The following is a 24753-nucleotide window of genomic DNA, read 5'->3' on the forward strand; positions in this document are numbered from 1 at the left end:
GCAAAGTTTGAATTTGTGGTGAGAGCAATAACAAAAATTTACTTAAGGAGAAACTGAGAGTCATTTCCTGAAAAGATGTGATGTTTAGGGATAAAAGAAAGCAAGAAAGTCGCCATTAATCAGAGATTTATTGACAATCTGCAACATGAAATAGCGCTAGGAAATCGGTATTAAAAAATGAATAAGGCTGATCCCTACCCCATAGTAACTAACAGTATAGAAGGGATAGTAGGCAACAATAAAGTGTAAGTAACTAAATTCTGTAAAATGTATAATGGTGTAACAAACAGAAGGGCAGAAAAGGCAATTGGTAAAAGGGCAGGATGAGATTGGGGAGACATTCTGTCATTCCCAAATGGCTTTGAACTTTATGTAAAAAAGCAACACACAGGAAGCCAACAAGAGATTTTAAACAGGTAAATGGCATAATCAAGAGAGGATTTATGGTAGTAGACTTGTAATTCCAGGATGAGGAAAATCTGATACAAAAGCAACATGAGTTATTCTTTAAAAACACAAGTCACTTCTGTCACTTGTTAGCTCGAACCCTCCAACAGATTCTCATCTTAGAGTAAAAGACAAAGACAGATGGTCTCACTCCTTCATAACCTCTCTGACCTTATCCTGATTATTCTTCCCCTAAATCACCCTATGTCAAACACATTGGCTGCCTTGTTCTCAGATTCAAAGCAGTTCCTACCTCAAGGTCTTGCATTTGGTGCTTCTTCTGCCTAGAATATTAGATTCCCCAATTCTCATAGGACTTTCCTACTTCTTTCATGGGTCTTCACAGATGTCACTCTATCAGGACTGAGCAAATTGTGGTGCTATGAACTAGGTTAGAAACATTGGAGGAGAAACTAACTTTGGAAGAAAGATGATGAGTCTGACTTTGGTACATACTGATTTTGAAACGTCAGCAGGTTTCATTTGGGGCTTCCAGATAGAGCTTTATAGCAGAAGTTTGAAAGGGAATGTTCACATTTAAGGAAGAAGCAGAGAAAAAAATATACATATATGGCGTATAGGAAACAGAACGAGCAGCCTGTAGAGATTAAATACATCTACAAATTCTGATGAGGACCTCCCATCAAAAGGTATAACTGATTCCACTATCACTTGAATCTGGCTGGCCTTGCAACATGCTTTGACCCAAAGAACATGGTAGAAGTGATCTTATGATTGTTCCAGAACCCAGACGTGAAGAGATCATTCATCTGTTTTGCCCTTTTGGAACAATGTCCTGAGATCACCTTGAAAAGAAGCCAGTGTGGGCCACTGGACGACGAGGGGACGCATGACAGAAAAATGAGGTAGCTTCATTGATATTAATGAGGCCAACTTAGATGTCCCAGTTATGCCAGCCCTCTGGCTGAACACAGCTGCACCAATGATCCCAGAACTGCCTCGCCAAGCAACAGAATTGAGAAAAAAAAAATTTTAAATCATTAAGTGTAGGGTGGTATGCTATGCAGCATACATATGTGACACAGAACTTAGTACCTAGAAATGGGGTGCTGCTTTAACAAAAACCTAAAACATGTAGCAATGACTCTGAGACTTGGGGGAAGGGGGAAAAGCTGAAAGTTGGTGAGAAGACGTTTAATGGAGGATGGAGACAGAGAGTCTCATGTCACATACTGATGGAAAAGATGGCAAAATAATGAGTTACTTATGGAAACTTGCAAGATGGAAAATGTATCTAATGAACCTGTGGATAAAGATAAGGCTATTTTCAGGAAAAATATTAAAAATGTCCATTTAATTTTTCCTCTGGAGGATGATATGCTATAAAGAGAGTAATAAACTAAGGAGGAAATAATTCTGTGTGCAGGTGGAATTTAGATGCTGCCATGATGTGCTGAAATGGAAAATAGAATGGTTTCTCACCTCTAGTCATCTGGCAGAAGATTATCAGTGTAATAAATGGCCTAAGGTAAAAATCAATTTAAGGATGTAGCTAAAAATTCTCTGATAATACCTCAGAAATAGTTAAGTGATTCCTAGAAGACTCTCTCAGTTTCATAAAAGGCTTCTAAGAATCTTAAAGCCGTTTTTCCACAGTAGCCTCATACATGGTCCAAAGTAAAGAGAAGCTTTTCTCAAAAATAAATGATATAAATTATGGATATGGGGGATCTGGGGCATCTCCATGCCCCAAAAGCCTTATCCAATGAGATAAGAAACCCAAAGCATTAAGTGTCATATTGTTAAAACACTGCCAACTTAGTCTGAGAGAAATTGAGACAGTTCAAAATGAAAAAAAGGCCCCTGGGCTCTGTGATTTATATGGGCGGGAGGCAGATTGAGAAAGCTCATCAGCTACAAATACAAGCCATTTCTTATAAAAAGGGAAAGACATCTGTGGAAAATCCAAGAGTCCAGAGTGAAGAACAAAGAGCCAAGGAGAATAATGGACTAGAGAATGACTTTCAGAGAACAAACATCAGCTGAGATCAAGGATTTCCCCTGTTCCTGGTAAAGAGGGAACAGGCTGGATTTCAGAACTGATAAAGACCAGACGCTTCTGAAGGCTTCCTATTTTTCTCATTTTTGAATGGGAGAATCTATTCTGATTTTCTGGTCTCTGTTACATCATTATATGTTGTATATGTGGAGAGAATTGGGGGGGGATATCTTATCTTTCTAGTTAAGAGGCTTCTGATTCTAGTTAACAGGCCACACCCTAGAAACAATAGAGTTCCAGCTTCAATCTGAAATCAGGTTCTTTGTGATAAGTAACATGAACTGATTATACGAAGTCATTATCTTAGAGGAACCATTTTTCAGAAATCACTTTGTGTAAAACACCACATTAGTGCAGAATATGATCTTGAAAACATGTATACCTTCGATTAAGGTCAAAAGGGCTCTATTTTTTTTTAAATAAATTACCCAAATGGTTCAAAGTTTTACTGTGTCCAGAAACTGAAGTATCTTTTAATATGAAGGTCATATTTTCCATGTATTGGCACCTTAAAAAATTCTGCAGATGTTCAGCTAAACTGAAAGATTCTGTAGGATTGAATTATTTTCAAGAGAAAAAAAAAAGAAACAACCCTCTCCCCCCCCCCCCCCAAAAAAACCCACAATAATCAAAAGACCTTTGTAAGCTCACAGGGAAGGTTTCTGGATATAGGATTTAATTAGTAGGAAGAAAATTTAAGCATTATGATAAAATACTTTTTTAGAAAACAGAAAGGACTGAAAATATGCAAGTTAGGGACAAAAGCACTTAAACACTGGCCAAAAGTATTTTAAAAATAAATACTCTAATCGGAGGGGTAGACGAACCATGAGAGACGATGGACTCTGAAAAACAAACAGGGTTCTAGAGGGGAGGGGAGTGGGAGGATGGGTTAGCCTGGTGGTGGGTATTGAGGAGGGCACATTCTGCATGGAGCACTGGGTGTTATGCACAAACAATGAATCATGGAACACTTCATCTAAAACTAATGATGTAATGTATGGGGATTAACATAAGAATAAAATAAAATAAAATAAAATAAATAAATAAATACTCTAATCCCATTATCTAAAATAATAATGTCTTTTGGTGTGTGTGTGTGTGTGTGTGTGTGTGTGGTACTATGTGGAAAATACAAACTACAATTCTGTTTAAGATGGCAAGTTCTATAATTCTAAGTTAAACAAGACTGTACATAAAAATGTCATATGTATTTTTTATATTGTATATTTTTTTCCTCTAGAAAAAATCTATGACTAAAGGATAATATTAGGTTATTTTGAAGTGCACAGAAGAAACTTTATGACAAGTTTCCTTGGGGGGGAAAAAAACCCACAGCTCCTCTGAAAATAATAGCTCAAAGTTAATATGTGCAATCGATCAATCAATAAAAATAAAATAGCCACACCCAACTACTGTATCTGATAAGTCTCATCTATATTTGAATCAGACGCAGGTCATGAGATGGTGAATGATATAACCGCATGAGAATTTTGGTGTTCTTTGGTTAGGACGGGGTGTACTTTTCCTGTGGAAGGAATGAAAACAATTGTGACCGGGGGGTGGACTGTAGTAAATTATAATTTTTGGCCATAATTCTTTGTAATGGGTCTCATCGGTAGATAGAGTCTATTTCTCTACCTACGAAATCTGAGTTGTCACTGTGGCTTGCTTTGACCAATAGAATGTGGCCGAAGTGACAATGTGCAGTTCAAGAGCCTGCCAGCTTGTTTTTGTCCTCTCAGAGCAGTGCCCTAAAACCACCATCTAAGAGAGCTGGTCTAGCTTATAGGAGGATGAGAGCCCATGTGGAGAAGCACCAATGTACCTCAGCACACAGCACCAACTGCAAAATACGTGAGGGAGGCCATCTTGGACCTTCCAGTCATAGCCAAACCTCCATAAATGGGCCCAGGTGAAATCTGAACTGGAACTTCCCAGAATCATGGGAAATCCTAATTGGTTTTGTTTTCAGCCAGTGAGTTCTATGGTGATATGTTAGCCAGTAATAGTTAAATGATACATGGCCTGAGAGGTAGGAAGGGAATCAGGGGAAAGTAAAACCAATGAGGTCATGGGAAGATAAAATCTGACAGGAGATAAGAGATAAGCAGAGTTGAAGAAGCAAACAAGGGATAATGTAAGGAAAGGAACGCATCTGTTAAGTTTGATAATTCAACTCTTGTCTAATTTGACAGAAACTCCTGTCTAATTTGACTTTTCATCCATACTGGCTTTTACTGACCCAGCTATGAGTAAACTGACTAACCTGAGTTTTTTTTTTTTTAAGATTTTATTTATTTATTTGACAGAGAAAGACACAGCGAGAGAGGGAACACAAACGGGGAGTGGGAGAGGGAGAAGCAGACTCCCCGCCGAGCAGGGAGCCCGATGCGGGACTCGATCCAGGGACTCCATGATTATGACCTGAGCAGAAGGCAGTCGCTTAACCAACTGAGCCACCCAGGCGCCCCCTAACCTGAGTTTTGTTAAGGCAGTTGACTACCCATGATAAAGTAACAGGCTTTTTGTCTTTTTTTTTCTTCTTTTATTTCCCATTTGAAGTGATAGCTAGCACTTAGTGAGAAACTTATGTCATATCTCATGAAGTGGTAAGTAAACTAGTGCTTATTTAACTTTCATCTGAGGCTTCTGCTAATTCTCCCTTACTTTAAAAAAGAAAATTCTTTATAAAACCCTACTTTTTGCTAAGACATTTCAGTGCAAAAGAACACTGGCTCAATCCAGATGGTTTCCTTACAAACAAAAAATAATTTTTATTAACAATATATCAAAATAGGGGCACCTGGGTGGCTGCGTTGGTTAAGCATCTGACTTCGGCTCAGGTCATGATCCCAGGGTCCTAGGTTCAAGCCCCTCATTGGGTTCCCTGCTCAGCGGGAAACCTGCTTCTCCCTCTCCTCCCTGCTTGTGCTCTCTCTCACTATCTCTCTCTCTCTCTCCAATAAATAAATAAATAAAATATTTAAAAAAGAACAAGGAAAAAACCCAATATATCAAAATAGAATACACACACACACAACCCCCCCCCACACACACACCCCCACACCACAGCAGACAGATCAGGTTATCTTGTGCTAGATTTTTTAAGCCAAAATAAAATTGTGATTACTACAAACCAACACTAAAGAATAACCTACTGCCTTAAATTTTCTAATGACTTTCATCTTTACAACAAATTAAATAGAGAATCTCAACCCAATTATAGGAAAAAACTCCTACCAACAGTGTTAGATGATCCTAATTGTAAAGTAAGAGACCTTAGATTTAAGCATAACATCCAACCTAATTATATTCCAACCACATTAAATGGCATAGCATTCTCCAGGAAGGGAACTTCTTAGTTGATTTATTGCTTAAATTATGGAAAAACAATTCAGTTATAGGACATATTCTTGCCTTTAAAAGATCAGCTTTTCCATGTAATGGCTGTGTAATGTGTGGTAAGAAGTAGATTCCAGTTCCAGAGAGTGATCATGCTTTTGAAATTGTGTTTTCATCTAGCTCTACAGACATTTGAATTGATCTGAACTTGGAGTTCTGGCCAAAGTTTTAGAAGCCAATCTTATTAAGGTTAGTTTCCCTTCTAAAATTACACAAATTTTAACTTAAGTTTTCCTAACTCCCACTTGTGTATTATGATGCTCTTGTCCATCATGGATAAATAATTATGACAAAATATGGCACAAAAGTTATTCTCCTGGTGGAAAGGAACAAAACTATTTATGAATATGCTCTTTATGTTCTCAAAAAGATAGTCTAACATTTTCAAATATTAAACAATCTCAATGTCTGCTGCTTGTTTTCAGATTTTTCAGCCTTTTGAAGTTCCACTTTCCATTAAAATTCAAATAGAATTATTTTAATTCCATTGGGGAATTCACCAACCTCTTAAGTGGCTGTGGATCCTCCCTCTCTTTATTTTCTGTTAGGATTTTCACGGAGCTAATATTTCTCCTAAAACTTTTGGTTCCAAATTTTTGCCTCCTCTGTCTCAGAACTTATCAGTCATTCCTAGGGTGATCATATCACTTGCTTTCCAAAGCAGGACACTTATTAGGACAGAGGGGGTGGTATTAATAATGACCTTAAGAAAATGGTACTATCCTGAACAAACCTGCAAGATGGAGTCACCTATTTCATACCAAAGGGTATTTCTAGTTAGCTGTGGCCCTCCTCAAACTTTTTCTCGAGATCATTTCTCTCACTTCTTTCAGACCCTTCTCACATCTTCTTATTAATCTCCAAACTCCATACCTCTCTCTCCATACTGCTCCAGGAAGCTTAAATATTCTATTTTATTTTGCAGAACTCAGCTCTTCTCTTGTTATTATTCAAGCAATATAAAGAGTACTGCATATCTGTCAACCAAAATGTCCCATCAAATAATTTCCCTAAATTGGAAAACCTGTATCCTCATGGGCATTCCTCTGTAGTATAGAAGACACAATTATCAGGTTTTAGGTTTGTTTAGTATATACAACATTTATAAACCTTCCCCACTATAATTGAATCTCTTCCTGGACAATATTATTGCACAGCTTGGAACTCCTAGGACCCTTTTTACTGGATCTTTGCACCCGTCTCTCAGATTCTGCTGCTAATATCTCCTTCCTGACTTTCAGTTGAATTACCTTGGGCACTAGAGTTGTCTGGCTAATACAGAGAGCTAGAAATTTCTGGGACCCACCTTCCTCCTTCCTCCAGCATCTGTGAGCCAACAGTCAACTGATGTGAGTTTAAAAGCCCAGCTCCTTTTTCCTAAATCCACAACCTTTGGGGTTTAATTTAAATTCCAGAGTATCTCCCTTAATCAGAGTGAGTCTGCAACTTTGCTGTTTCCCTATGCAAAACAGTTAACACAGCAAGCCCAAGTGCTACCCTTAGACAGTCTTGCTCACTACGTTGACCCTTGGCTTGCATCTGGGAACTTCAGTTTCTGGAGGCCTCCACCATTCTCTAAATGAGAAGTGTTGATCACTGTGCTTAAAGTATTTGCATAAACAACATGGTTAGGCTGACCATGTACTTTCCTTTTGGGAGTCCAGAATATTTTTTATGAGCTAGGCAGAGAGTGACTACACGGCTGACCCCCAACATAAACCCTGAACACCTAGGCTCAGATAAGCTTCCCTGAAGACAATACTTCACATGTACTGTCACAACGCATTGGTGAAAAATTAAGCACATCCTCTGGGACTCCATGGGGAGAGGACTGTTGGAAGCTTGTGCCTGGTTTCCTCCAGACTTTGTCCATGTGCCTTTTCCCTTCGCTGATTTTGCTTTGTATTCTCTCACTGTAAATAGTTCATACCTGTGGGTATGACTCTGTTGAGTTCTGTGAGTCCCTCCAGTGAATTACAGAACCACAGTGAGGTCTTGGGAACCCAACACACATTCCCTCTTCTTGATTTTGCTTCTTTATTCCCACTCCTCTTACTGGTTTCTCCTGGGATCATGTCCTTAATAAACTGTGTGCATCCTAATCCTTGACCTGGCTTACGCTTCTAGGAGGGCTTATGAATACTCTCAATCAGTCAAAATATTAGTCTCAACTATAAGCTTTATAATTTTTCTATTCTTGGAATGCTCTGCTCCCCATTCTTTAACTCCTCATTCCACATACTTCTGTCCCCCTCCAGACTGTTTTCTTAATAAATATTATTACTATTTAAATATTCTTAATAAATATTTGGACAAATTAATCCAGTGTTTATACAATTTATAAATTGGACACAAATTGTACCACAAGGTTTAAGATAAAATAGAGCAGTACCTCACCCCATATCTCCCTACACTGAGTCTTGTCTTCCAGAGGTAAAAATTTTTAATATTTTCTAGATGTTTATTCCTGTATTTACCTGAAGATACTGAAATGATAGCCCCTTATATTCCTCCTAATACTGAACATGTGGGAAAAAAGAAGTATGACATGAAGTACTTGGGAAAGAAATAGTATTCAAGTCTTCCCTTCCCTCTACTCATATATGGATACATATCTCATTCCAGAAGGAAGAAACTCGTGGCAAAAATCTCAGAAAGAATAAGCAGTCATGTGCCAAGCCAGGGCTCTGGACAGTAATATCATCATCTCCCATCTTTTATAGTTGGCTCTTTGGGCACTTCTGATGAGATGCAGTGGCTCCAGAAGACGCAGAAACACTTACTGTAAAGGCATGCCTCACTACTAATCTCAACGTATTCTTATTCACAGGTCTTTTTCAGCATTATCCAAATTCAGTCAGTTTGCCTTGGTGCTGGCAGTCTTTGGGTAACAGAGTTGGGTCTTAGGCTCCACCAAAACAATCCTTTTCTCATTTTAGTACATTGGTTCATAAACTTCATTGCACATCAGAACAATCTAGGGAGCTTCATAAAAATGCAGCTTTCTGGGACTTGCCTGCACAGACTGCAGTTCATCGGGTCTGTAGAGAAGACTGAGGAGTCTGATTTTATAGCATACTTAAGGCGATTCCGATACTGGGGGATCTAGAACACTCTTTGCAAAAATGGATCTAGCATCTCATAGAGTAAACTGAAAAAATATTCACATAAAATGAATATATATATATGCCCATGTATCTTATATCCATTTACATAAGACTTATAAATACCTAATATTATTGATGTAGTACTTCCATTTGTACATGAAGCATTTGTTGGCAGACGTTCTTAGTAATCCAGTAGTTTTTAACCATGGTGGCATGATGCAGTGGTGTGTTACAATCAAGTTTTGGGCGTACGGAAAACATTTGTTGTTAATGACATTTCAAGTCAGCTGGTTTTAACAAATAAATTAGGGTGATTACAGGTTATCCATATAATAATGGCATTTTCATAAATTTTCACATGCTTTACCCAACAGAAGAAGAAGAAGTTGAGCCAGAGCCATAGTGCTTCAAGAATAGCACAATTACTATTGAGGGCCCTGGCTGGTCACTGCTATTTCTAACTGTATCTTTAGGAGCAATGTAATGATGAGTTGTTTTGATTTACTTCCACAGAAATATTGTATTTTGTTTTCACAAATATCTGTGTCAAGTATGAATGTTAGTCATACATGTCAATGTCATTGGTTATATGTTAACTTTTACTGATATGGAGAAGAATAAGAAATGTAGCATAGGAGTTGCAGGCATTTTGAAACTGTTGAAATTCACTGCTTAACAAAGTAATACCAATAATAAAATACAAAACCGTGGCTTTGAAATTCTCATATCTAAAATAGAGCACATAGGATATGGATGGCATCATTTTTTTTTTCAACAGAGGGGAGGGATATGTGCAAACAATATTTGGTTTACAGTCTCCTTAAGTAATCAATAAGACAATGGATTTTCTTTTCCACTCTCAGCCTAAAAGTCTTGATTTGTTCTATCTCTAACCAACCAATTTGTTGTTTACCAACCAAGAGTACCAAAAGTACTCTTGCCCCACCAAATTTATACCTTTAAATAAAACACACAAATTTCACAAAAACGGAAATAGGGCAGACTTGTTTTTCTTAAAATTCTAACAAACTCTAGGATCTCTCCCCCACCTAACCCCAAATGTCACCATCAGACCTTTGGAACAGTTCCTGTATTTGTGCTCAGAGATAGGGTACTGCTTTTCTGACGATCCTTAAATTATGAGTGATATTTTTTTCTATTACACATCACGTGTTTATCTCTTTTTGTAGAGCCTGATTGTCTTCTGAGTTCTCTTTTGTCTCACATTTCTGTTTATATCCTCTGTCAGAGAATCTATGTGAAATTCCTCCTGAGTGTTCTCCAAACCCTTCCTCAATCCTGCTTCTTGAAAGACAATTGGAAAAATGAACAATAACCAGCAACAAATCCTAAAGATCTTTGGAAGCCTGGGCAAAGGATAGTTCAAGAAAAAGAAAAGAGGCTTCAAATGCTTTGAGGTCATTAACAAAGTTGTGAAATTTGTGAGGAACATGGGAGGAAAAAAAGCCTTTTTATTATTTGCTAACATTCACAGGCTCTAATTTTTCATTTCCCTAGTTGAGCTTTAACTTAATTATAAAACAAAATCTATAGCAGCAGCCAGGCCTAGGGGTAGAGTCTGTACAACTAATCAACTTTAATTCCCTGGGTTCGATTTAATTACAAAACAACATTTGGTGCAGCTGCTAAACACTTACCAGGTGACCACATGATAATACTGCAGTAGTATTTACAAGTCTCCAGCTTTTGTTCTATTCTACCAGCCCAATAGGTTTCAGCTATATATAAATTTGAGCAGCCTTGAGGATTTACAATAGTAAAGAATTGTCCTGATTTTATACCCCTCTGTAGTTGAGCCAGTTAAAATATTGAGTTGCACCACAACAAATTCATGACAAGAAGTAAAATTTAATGATGAAAGACGTCCTGATAAAGGACAATAATAACAAGCTGAATATCAAGAGCATACTTCTTTTCCTTAATTCATTCTTCTGGGAGATAGGCAAAGTGAAACCATCTTATGTATACTGGGAGTTGCCAATGTGCATTTTAGGTTATAACATACATTACTTTTCAATATAACTAGACATACATAACTCATTCTCCTGCTTGTTTTTTAGTGTTTTAGTGTTCCATAAGGTATTTTAGGGGGTGATTACTTGTATTACAAAATATTTTTTACCTGACACAATAAAAATTTACCACTGATATTTTTAAGATAGTTTCTCTCGTATATTTAAAATACACTGGATTTGTACTAACATCAAGAAGATCACTGAAATAAGTGAGATCTGATTTTTCATTTAATAATATTTAGGCGGAAGTTCCATGCACAAGGAACTTTTTATCTTAGTGTTTTTTGTCATCTTAGTTCACTCATACACAACTTACATAGTGTGTGGGATCCCAGTTCCTCCCAAGGTCTATAGAAGGATAAGGAAACTTATTTGAATTTAGGAAAAAAATTAGTAAGAAGTATCAGTAAGGGAGTACCAGTGATGCTGAAATAAATATGACTCATTATTTTCACAGCAACTCAGAAAGAAGATAAAATAGATTGCCATCTAATCCAAATAAAGATTTGAAGTACATGTATAAATGCTATTCTTTTGCTTATTTTCCCCATTAGATGTCAATCTTCTTTTCTTTCCCTTTAGAGTAGAATGGGGTAAAAGCTAAAGAGAGATGTATCATAGGTAATTACATCTATGAAAAGCAGAAAATCTCAGAAAAAAGCCAGAATTCATAAAATTCATCATAAAATATCTGGAGCAATAATCCCCTTTTTCACCTTTCAACCTCAAGTGCTGGTCTGGATTTTACCTAATGCTGCCCTGCACGATGATGTTGGTCCCTGGACAAAGACAACACTGTACGTTTCAAAGTCGAAAGGCTAATTTCTCAGTACTAGCAGTGTCTGTCAGTGTCTGACCCCAGAGAGTATCTTTCTCTACTGAACAGTGACTGAGTCACAGGAGGAAACAATCCTGCTTGCTGGAAGAAAATAGGATGGAGGAATTATGACAGTTACCAGATGTTCCACTGCCCCTGAGGGGGCACCAGAATGTTTCTGCATATGCTGTAAACAGCTTAAACTGTCAAATCAGGGGACCCTGGGGCTTGGTGCTCATGCTACTCTGATGTGCAGAGTCATAGCATTCGAGAGTTGGAAGGACCCTTAGAGAGATGATCTTAGTCAAAGGTTTTAAACTATGTCACGAGGAGTTCTATGTTTCCTAAGAATGACTCAGAGATTACTGAAGAGTAAGGGGATCTCCCCAAAATAGTAACAGCTCTCAAGGAAAGAGTGTAAAAATCTTACATCAGGGTAACAACAAGACAGGATATTTTATCAAACAAAAATCAGTTGTGAAAATCTAAGGTAATTCTTATGGTTTAGGAAAGGAACCTTGTGGAAAATCACCATCCCAGGAGCTCTATGACACTCCTTGCGGGGTGGGAGGTGTGGCATGCAGAAGTTGGAGGTTGATTCAGGAATCTAGGCCACAATAGGCCATGTGGCTTGGGAGTCTGGAAATTAAATTATATCCCTAAGACACAATATCAGGGCAGGAAATTAAGGCCTCTCGATTCAAGTCAACCAATTCTTACAATCCTTCTTTATTTAAATATCTATGGCAAGTTAAAAATGCCCACTTAGAAAATGTTACCTTTCCAGGCTATTTTTTTTTCTTTTAGGTAGGTTCCATGCCCAGCATGGAGCCCAACACAGGGCTTGAATTCAGGACCCTGAGATCAAGACCTGAGCTGAGATCAATCAAGAGTTGGATGCTCAACTAACTGAGTCATCCAGGTGCCCCACTATGTTATTTTAAATGGCAATGGCAATTTAATACTGTATTGCCTTGATGATGATTTAATTCTTACTCTATGTTACCTGCTTTCAAATTAAAAAGTACCCTGTGATTGTTCAAAGAACCTCCTCGTTGCCACAATTGGAGAGAGAGAGAGAGAGAGATTGAGAGACTGAGAAAAAGGGGGTAAGAAAAGAAAAAAAAAAAAAGAAACAAGTAAGGAAGGAAAGAAGAAAGGAGGAAAATAAAGAAGAAGGGAAAGAGATGGGAAGAAGGGAGAGAGGGAAAGAAAAAAGGAAGAAGGAAGGAAGGAAGAAAGGAAGAAGAAGCTACTTCTGTGTTTGTACATGGAACCCATTTTGATGAAGGGACACAAGACTTTATCATAAGCTAAGGCATATCTCCAGGGTTAAACAGACATTCATAACAGCAGGGTAGATGCACCTGCCTGACTCACCATCACTGTTGATGCACACAACCTCCTGAACTTGAGTGCCTGGGCCACACTCTTTTCCATTGTCTGGTTCACAGTCTCCAAGCCTCACTGCTTTCCATTCATAGCAGGATGGCTCTTCACAGGGAATGGCTTCCAGTAAGTGAGGGCAGTTCCCAGGGCCCCCAGAGCCTCCAGTGGGCTCATTGGTAATGCGCCGCTTCCTCAGTTTGAAACCTGAATTATTGGGGAAGGACATATTTATTGTTACTGCCATGGGATGAATATTTCCGAAGGCTGAATGAAAATTTGAGTGAAAGCTGGATGAGGGTAGAGGGTAGAAGTCAGATTTGCTTTAATCACTAGTATATCCCCAAGCTCTAGCTTAGTGTGAGCCTATTAATCATTTATTAAATGAATAAATGAATGAATGAACAGAATGGCCAAGGAGGGAAGGCAAGAAAAGTCATATGTCTCTTATCTCCTTCATAGGACTGGAGAGAGGTAGAGAGGCAGAAGCAGAGAGAGAAAGACAGACAGACAGACAAAGACACACACATAAAATGATTTTGGTTGATTTGGAAAGTCTGTAGTTATAAAATATTCAAAGACACAGTGAAATCTCAAGCTATTTGGAAATATTCATGACCAGACAAAGTGGTATTACTTTGAATTTTTCAGCACTATCACATAATTAAATTTGAAAGGAAACCTCTGAGAAGTTGGATGGTCCCAGATAAATTGTCTCTTTGAGGCTTAGTTGATTTTAGATGCCCCGGAAATACGAACTAGTGAAGATATAAAGCATCTGGGCTCTAATGAGGACTCTTCAGAGTCGTGCTCTGTGCTTTAATAGCACCTAAGTGCTGCCCTTCTGGACAGGGTATACCAAAGTTAATAAGTCTGCTTATTGCTTTGTGAACATATTAGAATCACTAGGAAAATTAATAAGTCTGTTTACTGCTATGTGAACATATTAGAATCACTAGAAGACTTAGAAAGAAAATAAAATGTTTTTAATTACTAGATCATGTGAATATTACCCCATCATGCCCACTACATAGGAAACCACTGCATCTATTGTCCTCCTCTTAGATATATCATGTGCATCATAAGAGTAATAGAGCTTTTTTTTTTTTCCCCTTTCTTAACTTCAAAGTAATAGGAGTTTTTTTTGCTTTTTGAGGACTAGCTATGGATCAGGCACTGAATTAAGTGCTTTATGCTTATTATCTCATTGAATCTTTCGAGAAAACTTTAGTAGCAGATATTACATCCCTTTTACAGATAAGGGGACAAAGATTTAGATAATTAACTTGTTTTAATGTTCAGGTACCAACATCAGAGTAGGTTTATTCATCTTTTGCAGTCGATACTCACTAGCCATTCTGGAAAATATCACGGATGAATGAATAAGCACAAGTAACAAAGACTAACAAATAAAAGTATTTGGCACACTAATGACATTATTTAAAATAATTCATGTTTGACTCAACTGATGGGAGTTTTAAGCATGTCATGTTAATAATACATACCTTTTTTGCCTTGCTGGTCATTACAGTCTTCGTAAGTACAAGGTCCCCAAGCTGACCAAGGTGAAACCTCACATTCAGTTGGACAGGGAATATGGCACAGCTGTGTAGTATTAGGGACGGGACCAGTGCATGATTTCAAGTCCACTGGTTTTGAGGCTGTTTGGAGAAAAGTACAGAAATCCCTTAAGAATTAAACAAATTGTTATGGTCAACAATACGATTTTTCTGTGTGTACAGAGAAGGACAAGTGCCACCAAGACATTATTCCACTGCTTCTTAGCTACATCCTAGAAAAAAAGGAGAGGGAGTGGGGAAAAAGCAGCAGAGTGTAGTTCAAGGAAACCGGACTGAGATTCAAGGAAATCTCAGAGACTGATCACCAGCTTTATCACTTACTAGCCCGGTGATTTAATAATGCCGAGTCTAACTTTCCTAATTAGTAAAACAATCCTTAAGGTCAGTTTTATCTCTACAATTCTATATTTAGATTCTAAATAAATGGAATCTGCTTCAGAGGACTGAACACAGTGGTAGAGGGCCTACAGCTATATAGCATATGGAAAAAGTCTGCACTGGGTGGCTTCGGGTGGAGCAGTCTTCCCTTTCCTTTTGGTCCACAAAAGCGTAAGTGGTGGATATAATGAAGAGCCCATGCCACCAATGGGGTATCTCTCTCTACCCCCAGCTACATGACTCACCAGATACTTTCTAGAACTTTTACAGAATATATTATCTGCATATGTGATCCAAATCTCAGAATTGCTAAGGCGACTAATTTAGAATTGTCCATGTCTGTTCATATGTTGACCAATGAACTGTGAATAAATACTGTTTGCCCTTGCTTCCCTTCTCTTTTGATGCCTGAAGTTCGGCTATTTTGTAGGGGACACACATTTGACACTTAATGTCAAGATGTGTCCATAGTTCTGGCTAAAAATGACTAAGAGATATTAGAAGCTATATGGAAAGCAGAAGAAATTCAAGTTTAGTGGTATATTATAAAATATAAAGCTATAGTTGTTTTTCTTGTAAAGATTTTGAGAAGTAAATGTCTTTGACATTACCTTAAATAAAAGCTAGTTGCTATTTCCATCTGATAATTTGGAATGCCCACCCTTGTAGCATAAAGGATTGAAATAATAGAGGCCTTAGATAATTCTCATTCTCTTTATGTGAAGAACTATCAAATTCCAATCACATGGGTTACATTTAGAAGCTCACAGAGAAATTAAGATATTTTAAGCTAAATTATCCTAACTTTTAAGTAAACGTACTAAATATATTTGTTTACAGTTTAAACTCTAAGGCAAACTGTAGGTATTGTGCATCCCTCAACTTTCTGTGTGCACACACAATCATAAATGCTACCTGAACGCTGTTACATTAACTCCTCTTTCGAAAATAGTTTTTCAGTTCTGAAAAATATTCTACAGATTTTTTTTTTCTTTTTCTCCTAGGAGTACATAACTTAATCTCTCTCCTCTCCCCTCTCACTCCCACCTCCCCTGCCCACCACCACTGCAGTGAAAATAAATGGGCACTCTTAGTTTGCTTAGTATGGAGCACCATAAGCATTCTCACTTAAGTTTATCGAATTGTTGCTATTGCGCATCGTAACATCAGCCACAGCCCAAAATGATTACTTTTGTTGCTTTCAACAGTGAAAGTATTTGGCACACTAATGACAGAAAATACAGAAATAAATGCTTCACTTCTTTAAATATAAAAAAATAACGATGTCAGTGATACATATTTCACATAAAATGAAAACAATTTTTAATATCCTTACAGGCTTAAGAGTCTTGTGATGGTTAATTTTATATGTCAACTTGTCTGGGCTAAGAGATGCCCACATAGCTGCTAAAATGTTTCTAGGTCTGTCTGTGAGGATGCTTCTGGAAGAGATTAGCATTTGAATCAGTAGATTAAGAAGACAGCCTTCACCAATGTGGGTGGGGCACTATCTTATCCTTTGAGAACCCAGGTAGAAATAAAAAGTGGACGAAGGGTAAAATCTCTTTTTGAGCTATGGAATCCATCTTCTCCCTGCTCTTAGACATTAGAGTTCCTGGTTCTGGAAAACCAGGAATTACACCAGTGACCCCATTCCCATAATTCTGTGAGCCAATTCCTATAATAAATCTCCTCTTACATGATCTATACATATATTCTATTGGTCTGTTTCTCTGGAGAACCTTGACCAATGTAAGGCTACAGTATGTAGAAAAACTCCTATAACTGCAAATTAACATAAGTAATTTCTTCACCTGTGGAGTCTTTCACATTATCATTTAAATTAACAATTGTGTGTATTATTACCTGAAAAGTCTCCATTTTTTTCTTTTAATAGACTAAAATTAACTTAAAATTTAGTGGTGTTACATTGTTTTGGAAATTATGGTTACTACAAAGGAAAATCTACTTCTTACAAAGTATACCTTGACCATGCAATTGTGAGGAATATATAAGGTTGCAAACTTTAGGAGGGAAACAGGTTTTATCAAGGAAACAGGTTAAAACATTGTTTCTAATACCTGGTCATTTTTTTTTAAATAAGCTTAATTTTAGCTTTTGGCATATTTTTTTTTTTTTTTTAAGATTTTATTTATTTATTTGAGAGAGAGAATGAGAGAGAGCACATGAGAGGGGGGAGGGGCAGAGGGAGAAGCAGACTCCCCGCCAAGCAGGGAGCCCGATGCGGGACTCGATCCCGGGACTCCAGGATCATGACCTGAGCCGAAGGCAGTCGCTTAACCAACTGAGCCACCCAGGCGCCCAGCTTTTGGCATATTTTGAATGAATCAAATAGAATATTCAGTCATAAGAATCTTCTTGAGCTATTAAAAGAGAAATGTGATGAATAAAGGCTTGAGAAAATATTGCCTGAAGCAAAATACTGCTAAGCTAACCAAGTCTATACTGAGATAATAGTTATTGAAAAATAACCTCAATTTTATAGATGTCTTTATATAAATAAATATATAATTGAATATATTTGTTGTGTATGATCTATTCCTTTGGTGATTTTCACTTTAGTTTTGTTGTTGTTGTTGTTGTTTGTAAATACAGTATATATTGATTGATGTAAATAACCGATACTAGCTGAGCTCCTCAAAAACTCTGTCAATTCTATTTTTGCCCATGAATTATATGGAATCACTGTGATTCAATAAATGAAATAAAGGACAGTTCCAGAAGAATTTACTGGATTCTAGTTCAATCTGTGAGATATAAGTCCTGTAGTACTGTATTCCATAACGCAGTGTTTACTGCTGATCCCATATTCTCAAATATTGAGATTTGAATTTCTTAGAATGGTCCAGTCATTACTTTGGTATAATTATATCACTTAAGAAATTATTCATCCAGTACAAGTTTCACAGAACTTCTGTTAAACTTTTTTTAAAGTTTTATTGTTGATCTCTTGAAAATAAAGGGCACATTTTATTGTTTGCGTATGATTTAAACGGTATACAATTATTTGTACATTGCATTCTTTATGAGGTCATAAAAGAATGTCCAAACTTTTCTGGACTTAATAAAACAAACAAACAAAAAATGAGACTGGTACATTTTTGTAGGTCTGAAATATTTCTGTATTTTTATGCTTAGAGCATTACAATGGGAAAAAATATTATAGGAAGTAAACTTCAGATATTTGTTTCCAGCAATGTGCTCAGGGAGATATTCTGAAGATATACCCACTGTATAACCCCTCAGAATAGCAATATATGATTTTTAAAATTAAATGTTTCATTCTGAGATAATTATAGATTCTCATGACATTGTAACTTCACAGAGATCCTATGTATCCTTTACCCAGTTTCCGCCAATGTTCAGATCTTACAAACTTATAATGTCATAACCAGAATACTGACATTGAAACAACCAGGGTACATGTATTAGGTTGAACAGTGTCTCCCCGTGCCTCCCTCCCGCCTCAAATTCAGTCTACTAGAATTTCACAATATGACCTATTTGGAAATAAGATTGTTGCAAATGTATTTAGTTGGTGGGGTCCCATTGGATTAGAATGAGCTTTAAATCCAGTGACTGGTGTCCTTATAAGAAGGCCATGTGAAGACATACAGAGAAGAAAGCCATGAGATACTGGAGCAATGCAGCCACTTTGTTACTAATCTTAGGGAAAGAATAGTTCAGTCTTGCACTACTAAGTACAATGTTAGCTATACATTTTTGTAGATGCCTTTTATCAAATTGAGGATGTTTCTCTTTATTCCTATTTTTCTGAGGGTTTTTATTAGCAATGGGTGTTGAATTTTGTCAAACGCTTTTTCTCCATTGACTAATATTATCGTGTGATTTTTTTTAGCCTATAAATATGGTGAATTTTTGTTGTACTTTTTGTTGTACTGTCTTTGTCCCCTCTTCTATTTTCTGGATAAAATTAATCTATTTCATATTAAGTAAATTACAGTAGGTTGTGTTTTTCCACTTTGATTTTTTGATTCCTTCCATTTAGTCTACATTGTCAAATTTATGTGTATAAAGTTGTGGTGTTCCCTTGTTATTCTTTTGCTGGCTGTAAGGTCTACAGTGATATCCCCTGTTAAATTGACATTCCCTGATGTTAGTGATTTGTGTCTTTTCTCTTTTTACTTTATCAGCCTTGCTAGAAGCTTCAATTTTAATGGTCTGTTCAAAGAATCAGCTCTATGTTTCATTGATTTTCTCTATTGTTTTTCTGTTTTCAATTTCATTGATTTCTGTCCTTATTTTTATTATTTCCTTCCTTCTGCTGGCTTTCATCTTCTTTTGCTTTTTCCTTGGTTCTTGAACTGGGAGTGCAGATTATATTGATTTCTGTCTTAACCTCTTTTCTAACGTAAGCATTTAGTGTTAAGAATTTCCACCTCAGCACTGCTTTAGCTACGTTACACAGATTTGGTATATTTTCATTTTCATTCAGTTCAAAGTATTTTGATTTTCCTTGAGAATTCCTTCTTCCACACATGGATTATTTAAAAGTGTATCCTCTACTTTCTAAGTGTTTGACGATTTTACTGTTATCTTTCTGTGACAGAATTCTAATTTGATTCCAATTGTGCTCAGAGGACACACTCTGTATGATTTAAATTCTTTTAAATTTGTTGAGGTTTGTTTTATGAATCAGAATATGGTCTATCTTATTAATAGAAGACGTATCCTATCCTTGTTGGATGGACTGCTCTATAAATGCCTACTAGATTGTGCTGAATGAGATGGTGTTCATTTCTTCTAAATCCTTGTTGATTTTCGGTCTAGTTGTTTTATTAAGTGTTGGGAGTAGAATGTTGTCATCTCTGACTTTAATTGTGAATTTGTGTATTTCTCCTTTTCGTTCTATGAGTTTTTGTTCACATATTTTATAGTATATTGTTGAGGACATACAAATTTAGGATTTGTCTTCTTGGTGGATTGACTCCTTTTATTATTATATAATGTCTTCCCCAGTTTCTATAAATTTTTTGCTTTGATGTCTAATTTACCTGATATTAATACAGCACTCCTGCTTTTCTTTGGATAATATTTTCATGATATCTTGTTTTCCATTTTTTATTTTCAACCTGGGTATACTGTTATAGCTGAGGTGAGTTTCCTGCAGAACATGTACAGTTGGGTCATATTTTTTAATACACTCTACCAATTTGTGTCTTTTTTTCTCCTTAGGAGTTTAGGTTTTTTTCTAGATACAGAATAGATTTCAATCTTTATATTGCATTAGAAGCAATTTATAACATTGCCTGAGTAGACACTTGTTAGGGCTTTTTTAAAAAAATCTGCACTTGCCGGTATTTCTGGGCTGCTGGCTTCTTTTACACCAAGTCTGAGATATGGGACGCAGAAAAACAACCAAGGCCATTTAGGGCCTTGTTTCTTGGGTCTTATGATCTCTAGCTTGTCTTCCTTCTCTCCAACTTTCAGAGTCGTCTTATGGTTTGTTTGCTATGTATTATCAGGATACACATATTTTTAATTTAGCAAGAGCATTAGGAAAAATGACATTTCCTCTATCTTCCTGGAAGCAGAAGTCTATATGTTATTTTAAAAATAAAACCTTTCAATTTTACAACTGGAATTACAAGACGGAAAATCAAAAGATTCTCCAAATCCACAGCATGAACTTGATATGGCATTAGAATCCTAAAGCCGCCCTCTCCTGTGGGGGCATTATTGATCCCAGGTCACATAACTTCCAGTTTTAATGGCCTGGTGGGAGACCTAGAATTGCCTATCTAGAGTTCTTTAATTATCAGGGACAAAGGCAGGCATTTTCAGACAGAAATGAAAATTTATCTATAGAAGACCATCATCATTAAGGAAATTTCCAAAGGACTTATTTCTCTTAAAAGGGAATGTGAACACAGAAGCAGGGTCTAAGATGCCAGATGGAATGGCAGCCAAAGAAAATATTACATGTGAGTAAATGTTGAATGTAAAAGCATAATTATAATGATTAAATAGGGGAGTGTAGTAGGTAGGATAATGGTTCCCCAAAGATTCCATGCCTTAATCTTTGGAAATTGTGAATATCTTTTTTTTTTTAAGATTTTATTTATTTATTTGAGAGAGAGAGACTGCAAGAGATAGCAAGAGAGAACAGGAATGGGGAGGAGAGGGAGAAGCAGGCTCCCCACTGAGCAGGGAGCCCAACGTGGGGGCTTGATCCCAGAACCCTGGGATCATGACCTGAGCTGAAGGCAGACGTTTAACCTACTGAGCCACCCAGGTGCCATGTGAATATATTATCTTAATGGAAAAAAGGATATCGTAGATGTGATTCAGGTTTCAAACCCTGAGATGCGCAAATCATTCTGAATTATCCAGGCAGGCCCAATATAACCACATGAGTCCTTAAAAGCAGAGACCCTTTCTCAGATGGGTCAGAAAGATGAGATGGAAGTAAGAGAAGAGATTCAAAGCAAGAGAAGTGCCTGATTTGCCACTGATGACTTTGAAGGACGTGGCGGGAGAGTCAAGGAATATGGGTGGTCTCTAGAAGCTAAGAACAGTTCCCAGATAGCCAACCAGCAAGGAAATGGAAATCTTGGTACTCCAACTGCAAGGAACTGAATTCTGCCAACAACCTGAAATGAACAAGGAAACAGATCCTCCCTTGGAGTGGCAAGAAATGCAGCTCCCCTAAGCCCTTATTTTTGGGCTGGAGAGACCCATGTCAGACTTGTGATCTACAGAACTGTAAGATAAGGTGTTAAGATTGTGGTCATTTGTTATGGTAGCAACAGAAAGCTAATACAGAATTATGAATCACAAGATAGAACTAAAATACAAGATTATATAATATGAAGGCTGATGAAGGGAAATCAGAGGTGACCTAGTCTAAAACCCTTGCGAAAGTAAATATATTAATTATAGACTGTATTAATTTTAGACTGTATTAATTTGAGTCTTTACCTTGATATGTTAAGGTAATATCTTTATATAAATAGGAGAAAGATTTATAATTTCCAAACCTAGGGAAGCAATGTAATAAAAACAAAAGTATTGCAATAAATTCACAGGGAGCCAAGAAAGGAAAAACAAAACAAAACCCAGAAAAAGTGGAACAAAGAGAATAAAGTAAGATGGAAGAAATGACTGCAAAAAACTGAACTTTTAACCAGTAAAAGCCAAAGACTACCAGACTGAATAGAAAAATAAAATCTGAAATAACATTTTATATCCACTAGTTTGTCAAAAATTTAAAAGTTTGATAATATCAAGTGCTGGAGGAGATGTAAAGCAGCTAGGACAGTTAAACACTGATGGAAGAACTCTAAGTTGTTTTAGCCATTTTGGAAAATAATTTGGAATTTTTAACTATGGTTGAAGATGTGAATACTATTAGGTATATACCCTGGAAAAACAATCAGACATGTACCTCAGTAGATATTGATAGGAATTATCATTGAAACATTGTTTATAATTGCAAATATCCAGAAACAACTCAGGTATCCAACAAAAAGGGAAGGAATATTAAATTATGCTTGTCCATACTACACAATACTATACAGAGGTGGAAATAAATGAACTAGAGTACAATCATCAATATGATTAAGCTTATAGATATATCAAAAGAATGAAGAAATCAAGTTCAAGAAGAATATATACTAAATGATACCATCCATATAAAGTTATAAACAACAAGCATTTGGGATAAATACATAAGTCTGGGAAAGAGAAGAATGTCCACTATTGTCTGGGAATCAGTTCGATGCTTTCAGCTAGGCCTTTTTTTTTTAGGAGCTGGCCTGGCACTCAAAGCTATGTTATGGTGCTCTCCTGTTGGACATAAACAATCTCCTAGAGCCTCATATAAGATAAGGTCATTCTAGACTATGATGGAGAAAGACAAAAAATAAAACGACTTAATTTGTCTAAGTAAAAACGAGGACACTGCGAGAACCATAAAAAATATACATTTCCCTCTCCCAGCTAATAAGAGTTCTGCTTTTTTTTTTTTATCAAGTATAGTTTTAGCCTCCCTCCAGACGTTCCTCCTTCCAAATAAGGTTTATCAAGATACCCCATCATAGAATTATCCTTGCTTCCTTATAGCATTCAATCCAGAACAAAGTCCACTTATTTAAATAATCCTAAAAAAGATCACTTAATTGAAACCTAAATCTTTTAAGTGCTTTCTGACACCCTTACTGAGATGCCCATGGCTGCCCATGGTATGGGTTCTCCCTTGCTCAATGAGTAATAAATCCAGCTTGTTCAAAATCAGGCGTGTTCCTGGTGGTCTTTGGTTAAAGAACATAGACATGTCAATATATAAAGAAAAGCAAAGAATATTAAATATAAAATTAGAATAGGAGTTCCACTTGTGGATAGAGTGGGATGTATTTATTGACTAACAAATGCTCATTGGTATTTACTATATGCTAAGTAATGTTACAGTATTCCAAGTACTTAACAAATATTAATTTATTTAATTCTCACAAAACCCCATGTTGGTAGGTATTTCAATTATCCCCATTTGGGGATAGGGAATAATTATCTCCCAAATGGGGAAACTTAAGTATGGAGAGGAGAGATTAAGTAACTTTCCCAAAGTAACCAAGTAAGAAAAGTATAGATCTTGGATTTATATCCAGGTGGTTTGTCTCCTTCAGTGTGTATTTTTAACTACTACTCCCTGTGATCTTGGAAGGATACATGAGGGAGTTTCAATAATATGTAATACACCTATATAAATACAGACACACACACATGCAAATACATTTGAAAAAGATCATAATGAGTTAAAAATATAGTTAATGGAGATTACTAATATGCTGTGTATCATTTTAATGTAATAATATAATGACACTGTCAAGGCAATACAACTTCAACCCCGGTGTTCTATCAGTGAAAATTATTCTGACTTTTGTGTGTCACGTGGGAGCAAAAACTAAGTTTCTATCAAGAACATCCTGTCCAATTAAATTACTATTAAAATGAGGGCGCCTGGGTGGCTCAGTTGGTTAAGCGACTGCCTTCGGCTCAGGTCATGATCCTGGAGTCCCGGGATCGAGTCCCGCATCGGGCTCCCTGCTCGGCAGGGAGTCTGCTTCTCCCTCTGACCCTCCTCCCTCTCATGCTCTCTGTCTCTCATTCTCTCTGTCTCAAATAAATAAATAAAATCTTTAAATTACTATTAAAATGAAATGTCCTGCACTTATGCTGATAATAACAAGAACAGATATTTCTATTGAATTTACCAAATTAATTTTTTAATTTTTACAGCAATCTCATGACGTAGGCACAATTGTAATCCCAAATTTGGAGGTGAGGAAATTGAGGAACAGAAAGATTAAGTAACTTGCCTAAGATCACACAGCTAATTAATGGCAGCTGGCTTTAGGTTTCAGAGACCATACTCTTAGCCCCTCTGCTGTACTATGGTATGATGACTAGCAGAAGCCATGTTCTTCCCCCATTTCTTAGCTCAACTCCCAGAAGTCTATGATATAAAGGGTGGCTTGACTAGAACACATATTAAGTTCTTAAAACAGCCTGTCTGGTTATTGTTGTGAGGGGTGAC

At 36.8% G+C, this 24753-nt stretch overlaps 1 protein-coding gene across 1 annotated transcript in view; it reads right to left on the minus strand.

Annotated features, from left to right (window-relative positions):
• Positions 1 to 24753, minus strand: part of THSD7A (thrombospondin type 1 domain containing 7A) — a 431993-nt gene that overhangs the window by 144714 nt on the left and 262526 nt on the right. Inside the window, exons 5-6 of the mRNA XM_021689643.1 lie at positions 14724 to 14879; positions 13213 to 13425 (exon numbers count right to left, since the gene is read on the minus strand). Coding sequence (XP_021545318.1) covers positions 13213 to 13425; positions 14724 to 14879 — 369 coding nt within the window. The remainder of the gene's footprint in view (positions 1 to 13212; positions 13426 to 14723; positions 14880 to 24753) is intronic.

The sequence above is a fragment of the Neomonachus schauinslandi genome, chromosome 12, assembly GCF_002201575.2.
Source record: "Neomonachus schauinslandi chromosome 12, ASM220157v2, whole genome shotgun sequence".
NCBI lineage: Eukaryota > Metazoa > Chordata > Mammalia > Carnivora > Phocidae > Neomonachus > Neomonachus schauinslandi.